The following is an 8,620-nucleotide window of genomic DNA, read 5'->3' as shown; positions in this document are numbered from 1 at the left end:
AGCATCATGAAAAGTGAGGGGCATTAAGTGAACTTAGAATTGGACCAACAATGCACATATGTCATATGAGACCCACACAAATACTCCTGGACCCTTGAGCAGAGCACTTACCAGAATGATGTGATATAATTATTAAAAATCTTATCTGGAGACCTCTCTTTTCATTACTCTCTCTTATTATTTTAAAGATGAATTTGGGAATAACAGGTGCCATCTATTTTGAAGGATTAAGTAATTTAATAATTACAGTAAATACTTCCCCACACGGATGTGCATGTGCATACACATACAAGCATGCACACACACATTCCTAGAGAGAACTCTGAGTATTTTGCATATCTCCAATACCTTTGACTTCCCTAGACTTTTAGTTGTATGGCAACTTATTCTCTTGTTTTATTTGTGTCATATAGAGAGCAAAATTGAACAGCAGCTTGGGGATGACATCATTTTCTGTTCCAGAAAAAGTCATTGTCTTTCAGTAGATAATACTCCTTTCCAGGTGCTGCAGTGGTCATCCCTAAAATTCTCCTTAAGGAGTCATTCCAAAAATCTGCAGAAATGGCAGCTTTGATCATGCATGTCCCCTTCTTATAAGCCATTCTGGAACAAAGACAATGCATCAGCTCTGGAACTCACCCTGATCCACACCTTCCATTGCCATTTATCAAAAACACAGCTTTCCCAAGTTTTTCTTGTAGAAATCTTATAGAATCTGAAATTACAAGATTGAATTTTAAAGATAGAAAATGATTATTAATGTTCCATCAATAACATCTTATGTAAAACATAAGAAGAACCCAACTTGCTAGTAATAGAATCTGGACTATTTCTTAATTCTACTGGTCAACAGTTTGGTTCTGTATCCAAAGTGCTGTACTGATATTTAGAACTTCTAAAATCAGAGTCACTGGAAACCAGGTAAATGCTATGGCCATTGCCAACATATGTTTCTAGGAAGTTTTAATCACACATATGTATTCTGCCAGAGGTATAATTCATTTTCAAATAAGGCTAATAATGATCCCTGAAGTATAGAAATAAATTCATGTACTTTAATATGCCAGAAGCAATGTTTAAGTTATATGGAAGTTTGCATGGGGGTAAGATCAACATTCAGAAAATGAAAGCCAAACTAAACCCCCTTCATAAAAAAAATAATACACCAACATGCATTAGATATAAATTATAAGAAGTGATTATGTCTTGAGCTCAGGAATTGGAAAGTCTTTTCTACAGAAAGCCATGTTGTTCTAGTCACATAATGTGGAGAGAGATCCCATCTAGTCACAAGATGGGAGAGAGATATGAAGTTATAAAGGACAGTTAGAAGGAAGATGCAAAGACTCAGAGAGATCTCAGTTGCTCACAAGTCATGGGGATATTAATTTGCGTTTATTGCCTGGGATAAAGATAGAGTTGGACACTCATGGAGATAGTGTCTGAATTAAAAACAGAGAGGTAATAGCTGATGCTTTAGAGTTACCTGACTGAGCAGTTTGTAGTGACAACCATACAATCAAATCCCAGTGAGCAGGTTGTGAACCAAATTAGTTTTGGGATTCGGTTTAAATTTAAAAAAAAATACTGGAAAGAGGTATTATTTAGTGCCTCTCTCAGATACCACTACTCACAGTTCTTTTAAGTTGCTTATCTGATGAAGAATAAATGACTGGCATGTGCATATACATTTGGCCGTAGAAGCACCAGGGTGTGTAGGCTCATCATTAGCAGGGACCATCTACTCTGTCACATATCTCTTTTGGATAGATTTTTCTCCTCTCATGAGAAGTACCTCAAAATTTTACCATTGGAAATATAAAAAAAATTGTAGATGTTTTACTGATCCCAGATTTTACATGTTTTATATCAAGTGCACACATTAAAGGGATATTTCTGTGATTGGTGTGACTGTCCTCCGTTCTAAACAGAAATATACAATAAAGATAGGTTGGGCTAGTGAACTGTATTAAATTTCAATCATATTTTAGTATTAATTCATTTGCTAACTTATCTGCAGCTTAAAGAACAATACCTATCATTCATCATCACCATCATTATCACCATCCACAGCAACAAAAGCAAACATTTGGGGATAATCTACTGTAATTATAGCTCCAGATCTGCAAGTTCCAATAATCACAAGGCAGTCCTTGGACAAGTATTGAATGCTTCAGGTTAGACATCTGATCCTACTGTGTAGAAACATTTTGTACCTAAGTATAATTCGTGAGCCATTGAACATCTGTGTGGATAGAAATGTATAGATATTCTGTTGAAAGAAGATGAATGGAGTTCTTCAAGAGTTTGCTTGGAGTGGGTAGGGCTAGAATATTCTCCACCACCATGCCCCCTAAACACATGAGAGATTGTTATGGGATAAAACCTGCCAGACTTAAAGCATGGTTCTCCCAAAAGACATCCCAAAGTTAGGGTGGTGGGTGAATCCTAAAGTGTGACATTGACTTTAGTCCCAAGGATTCTGGTACACTTGAAATCTAGGCCAGCCTGTAGTAATGGTCTTCCATCAGTACCTGTATCAAGAAAGCTAACTTCAGACACTCTTCAGGATGCTTTTCTTCATTCTAATGAATAAGAACTCTCTAGCCAAGCTCCTTTTCCTGAGAAGAGATAGGCCTGAGATTGTCCCTATAAAGTCCTAATCAAAGTCATGTCATCCTGGATTGGAACTCTAAATCTGGTTAAAGGCCCTTTCTTGTGAGCAAATAGATGCTCCTATTAAAGACTGAAATTTAGCAGATCAGGGAAGATGAGAGAAACTCCCCCTTGCAGCAGAATGGGGGGGGGGTGGTTCTCCTATCTGCTGAACCTATAAGTCATGCCAAAGCAGCTTATACAAGGCACGTGCTCTTTAATAATCAGAGCTCTAATGAACCACAAGATGAGGAGGGCTACAAGTTCACAAATAGGTAAATTTAAGTCTTCCTCATCAATATTACTTTATAGTGTTGGTCGTGACTGAGCAGTCCTCATGGGAGGGTGGCAAAGCAGTGATCTGAAGCATGCTTGGTAAGTATGAAAGAGAAAGATCTGATTCAAATGGAGATCATGTGTCACAGTACTCTCACATCCAAGCAAATTCTGGGAAGTGTTTACTTGCAGATGCCTTGGTACATTTTATTCAGATGTGTTCTGGGCTCAAGTTTAGCAATATGGGAATTACCAGTGTTCACTTTAATCCTGTGAACCATGATCTGCATGCAAATTCTCTCACCAGTGTCTATAGTAGTGTCAGGCAAGGGAGAGCTGAAAAAATCTCACCCATCCACTTTCAGTCTAAGGAGACCCAAATCCCATGTCTTTAGTAGTTCTGGGACATATGGGAGGGGATGGCTGCAATGCAGCCAACATCTGTGAGGTTTGGCCAGACTGCTCCAGATCATGCTGCTGGGAAGAAAGTGGGTATACCTGGCACGTGGTGATGAGGGTGGAAGGTCAGAAGGACACACAGACAGACCTGAAGTCAACAGTATTTTCTCAATTGTGCTAGTAACAGCCAGAAATGAAACTATTCCTTTCTAAATATTGCCTATTCCTCTCAGGTAGAATTGACCCCTGAGGACCCAAGTACAGAAATTCCTGAATGTTTTGGCTCTGACCTTATTTCTGCCTCTCAGTGAATCTTCAGCTGTTTACTTAATTCCCAGAATCAATCCGAACAGATTAGAATTATGTGACTACTATTTTGGATTAAAATCTACCTTTTCTCTTAATTTGTGACCAGAGGCAAGGTTTGTGAAGGGAAGAGACTCCCCTAAACACTGGTTGGTAGAATTTGGAAATATATATTACTAACCCACAATGTTTTAAGCTTTCTGTTTTTTTGTTTTGTTTTGTTTTTGTTTTTTATTTCTTCTTTTTGTGATAGCTGTGCTACGCTGTCTCACAGAAACAATCACACATAATAGCCTTCCCTGAACTGGGCTTGACATTTTGCCCAGCTTATGAGGTGAGGTGTTTGGACATGAGCAGGATGCCACAAACCTCGGCCAGAACCTTCTTGAAGGCATTGGAGGTCATGAGACCCAGCTCTCCTTCGCTTCTGTTAGGAGGATGAAGGTGGTTTCCAGAACCCGTCTGTCATCAGAGCACTTCTACAGAAAGAACCCATTCCACCCAAGGAGGGAGCTAAAGACCATTAGTCTGATTCAGATGTCCATTTCCCTCCATCTTCTTCACTCCCGAGCCAGGTGGGCTCTCTGGCCCCTCACCCCCACCCTACCCCGCTTGAGAATGAGTTACCACACCAGGTGAAGAGGGACATGGAACACTTTTTAATGTCAAGTCAGAGACAACCCCCCCTCCCCTAGTCCCCAATCCCACTTTCCCTCATCACATCCAGGACCCCTCCCCGAGGCCTCTCTGGTTCCCAGACTTCAGGGGAGGAAAAAAAGTTATCTAAAAACTGCATTTTCTTCTCTTTCATACACACGCACACAAAGGTGGGAAATTAAATAAAACGAACCAAGAGGATTCAATTCTCCAGTAGTAACAAAGGCATCAGAGATTTCCCACAATGGGCTAAAGCAAGTGGTTACTGACTGTGTGGTTGGTTCAGTTGCTTGCTGTTTATACCCTAAGACAGGACAGAGAAGCCAGGCCTCCCATCAGGGTCCGGGCCTCCAAGAGCCACACCTGGAAAAGATGCTGCACCTAGTATTAGTGTTTTGTTTTGTTTTTGTTTTCATTTTCTCTTTTCACTTTTTATAAATGTCTCTGACGTGTAAATAACCAAGGAAATAAAAAGGCAGGAGCTGATTACACAATTACCAGTAAACTCTATCATCTTTTAGAAGATCAACACACAGCTAACGCCATATACAGCATGCAGTAATGTCTGAGAAAGGACCCTGCTGAGAAATAAAATGGCTAGAACTCTAACAAAAAAAATATATGTATATATATACTGTATAATATATGTCATCAAAAGAAGCATAGCCAACAAACTCAAGATACAGTGTGGATCATCCTTCCATTTCTAAACAGCATGTAGAAGCATAGTATTTTCTGCATTAAATGCCAGAATAAGGAGAAATCTGTAGCGCTGGTGGAGATGTTGGTTAAATCGTATGTGGGTTTTGTTTTTTTTTTTTGGTGGATTTGACATATCCTCACCAGGTGGTTAATGCCTGGTGGTCCACCAGTTGTAAACCTAGTTTAGAAGTACACTATTTTTAATGTTTAACAAACATACTTCTCTTCACCTTTCATATGTGTATGTTTTTAGTCTTGTCTTGTTTTTGCACTAAATTCTAGACTCATATCAGAAAATATAATTAATAAAATTAATAATGAACCAGAATCCCTTATTATCCATGATGTCCATGTAGTAAAATGAAAACAAACAAAAAAAGTGTAACAATTTTTTTTTTTTTTTTGTGACTGTTGATTGTGGGATTGTTGTAGCTGTCAGGCTGTTTTGTTTAGTCTCCTTTTTATTTTTTTTCTTTAATTTTGCATTTTGTAACACACACAACAGTGGCACAGTCTATGAACGGGGCCACAGGGGCACATCTGGGTCCGCACGACTCCTTCTGCGTTCGTCTCTATGGAATTGGGAATAGCCGACTCCAGAATTTTCCTTGCTTGGGGTGCGTCAGTGGGCGGAGTGGCTGAGCCCTGCCCACCCTGGTAACAAACAGGTCATGATGCAGCTGCGGGTGGGTCCAGAGCAGGGTGCGCATTCTTTCCGTTTGGGCAAAGGAAGAAAACTCAGCTGTGCGTACTGATCTGCAAGACCTGCAAGGCGATTTTCAATTTCCCTTTGAAATGTGTTTTCCCAAAATTATTCTTTGTTCCCCTCCCTCGAATTTGTGTCCCATTAGGCTCTGTTTCTCTGAATTTTGTTGGATTAGATCTCATAAGAAACGGGAATGCTCTTGCTGCTGTCGGAGTTGCCAGTTGCTGTTGGGTTGGTGGTGGCGGCGGCAGCTTCTCCCCAGCGGGGGGAAGTGGCATTCACATCAAAACTTGAGGAGTAGGTGCAAGACCAGAAGAGGTAGCAGCCAGATGCAGCCTGCCCTCCTCGATGTCCCGTTGTTCACTTCACTGACTGCGCCTGGGCCTGTGGAGAGAACAGACTCGTCATGGGCTGCCTGGTCTAAGATGGAACATCTGTCACCCTATGTGCTGTCATTAGGCCTTGCCTCTGATGAGGCATCCCTGTAACTGGGACATTTGATGTTCCAGTGCCATATGTGTGTGTAGGGGTGGGGGAGTGGCTGCATTAGAAATAACCATTTACAGCTTGGATCCCATGAATGCACGCTGTATAAGAGGGAGCCTTCATTTGCAAAGAGAGAACATGAGGATCAGGTTAAAGTGTGCTGGTGGCCACTAATCCTCTCTCGTGTTGTAATATGCTAAGGACAAGGCTCAGGGTCAAGTTCAAGAAGGTGGCAGATTATTTAATATTCTACATGGAGTCAAGGAAGTGAAACCTTTGTATCATCTGCATCATCAACTGACCAATCAGCGTGTGCCTTAACCATTTACATAGCTCTCCAGCTGTTCAACCTGTTGTGCTGGGAAGGACCTGTTGGACACAGCAATCTGTCTCCCTGCTGCTGCCACATTGGGTTTGGTGCCTGTTCTGTCAATCACTCTATCGCAGGACTGGGCACTGGGCTTCTGCCTGGAACACTTGGCCTCTTCCCTATCTGGACAAGGTAATAGCAGACCTAACTCAAGTGTCATGTGCCTGAAAGGCCAAAATCAGCCTGCTGCACATCGAAGTGGGATCAAGTAAAAATACAGGTGGCCTTCTGCTGTGAACATGGAAGTGAGAGAAGGCTTATGTGGAAATTGGGATGCAGAGCCTGCCACCGTGCAGGTTTGTGGGTTGGAAATGGATGGCATACTTCCCTGAGAGACACAGCTCCACCTGGCCTGCATGCAGATACTCTGGGAGATGGGGACAAATGTTGGAAGCAAGAAAACTATGAGGTGCATGAAATTTCCCAGCAGTTTTCCTGTCATTTGAAACATCAGCTTTCTGGCCAAGAATGCCCATAAAAAATGGGGCCATGATTCATGAACAGTACACACAAGGGTGGAGGCCCAGATGAGTTAGGTACCTACTGCAGCAGAGAACCTTCTCAGGCTACACCTGCTCTGGCATGCTTTGTTGCATTGAATTTAATGGAAGTATTTGAAGCCAGTATCTCCCCTAAGGCCACCTCCCATTGTGGTCAAGAAACAAAGCCAGAACCTGCCTGCCTGACTTGGGTGCTAAGCATCAGAGATACTTTTGGCTAATGCAGTTCAGCATCAAATCAAGCTTTCTTGATTTCATATGGGATGATTCCATCACATCCTTGAAGCCCTGGCCTGGGACCACTGCCCATACAATTTTATGTTTTAGACCTTTGGGACAAAACTCTGATTCTGGGGCAGTGGTTAAATAGATGGTCATGAATTTGAATGTATCAGGTCTTCCAATCTCATGTATTTGTGATGTCTGGCTCCCAATATTCCCAAGGCCAGGCAGCGCAAGTTCTCATGATAAGAAGCACAAAACACAGGTATTCTGTTCTCCGCTGGCTGGGAAGTGAACTTCTGGGCAACACAAAACTAAAGGCATCTGCCATGAAATGCCTTCCTTCTTGCAGCCCATGGTGGATACAGATGACAAAGGAGCATTCCTATTACGCTCCTATCACTTACACTTCAATTTCAGAAATGCTTATCATTTACCAATGATCACTAATTGGCTCTGTCTTGTAAAATGTAACTATTGTGTTTCTATGTAAACCACCACCAGGACTCATTTCTTCATATTCAATCATTGTGTTATTTATACAGCATTCTTTGGAACCCCAGGAGAGAAGCCACTCCCCCTGCCTTCTAGGATGAGGTTGCCTCTCTCTCCAGTGAAGAAGCCCTGCTGCTCTGGGCCACTCCAAGATTCTTCACATTAAGACCCTTGCCTGTTACTGAAGCTGACTCTAAGCCACAAAGGTTGTTTCTGAAGCCAGCAGGCCAGTAGGTCTTTGTGTAGCTGGGTTCTGAGTTTAAGCTGGGAAGTCCTCTTGGCTGCATTCCATCTTTCCCCTGTGCAATGCATGGTGATTCTAAGTGTGTTCTATGTGCCTGGTACACCATGCTCCTGGCCAGGCACACATCTGTTGGTGCATGACTCTCTTTCTCTTGCATGTCTTTTGTTCTCCTCAACACTTACACACACAGCTTTGCAGCCCACTCCCCCATTCACCCCAGCACATTCCCACCATACTCCCAGCCCTGGCCATGGCTCAGAAGATGCCCTGTGGTAAAGTAAAAGGGACTAAATGCCAGGTATCTGAATTTAGTGTCTCTGGGATTCTCACCTGCATTCTCTTCTTTTGGGGCCACCCAGCTAGTGGGATTCTCCAGGGAGGAAAGTGGAGAATTAATGCCACAGCCAGGTAGAGAGCCCAGCAGGAGCCTGCTTCCTTACCATGTAAGAAAAGTCAGAAAACCATGTTTGCAGCCAGGGCCGCTGCAGCGCTGCAGGGAAGGGCTGTGAGCCGGCAAACCATCCCCAAGACACCTCACAATGGCTGATGCCTCTGCAGGTGTGCTCTCTGGGCACCATGTGCTCTGCTTCATTGCTAAACCC

General features: G+C 42.5%; 1 protein-coding gene across 5 annotated transcripts in view; it reads right to left on the bottom strand.

The window, feature by feature from the left end:
- Positions 1-4,272: 4,272 nt before the first annotated feature.
- Positions 4,273-8,620, bottom strand: part of NTM (neurotrimin) — a 943,575-nt gene continuing 939,227 nt past the window's right edge. For all 5 annotated transcript variants that reach the window (XM_030333144.1, XM_030333148.1, XM_030333145.1 and 2 more), the window contains one exon: positions 4,273-6,085. In XM_030333144.1, the coding sequence (XP_030189004.1) occupies positions 5,985-6,085 (101 nt within the window). In that variant the 3' untranslated portion in view covers positions 4,273-5,984. The remainder of the gene's footprint in view (positions 6,086-8,620) is intronic.

This window comes from Lynx canadensis, chromosome D1, assembly GCF_007474595.2.
Source record: "Lynx canadensis isolate LIC74 chromosome D1, mLynCan4.pri.v2, whole genome shotgun sequence".
NCBI lineage: Eukaryota > Metazoa > Chordata > Mammalia > Carnivora > Felidae > Lynx > Lynx canadensis.
Note: the sequence above shows the minus strand (reverse complement) of the source record. Positions and strands in the feature narration are given on the sequence as shown.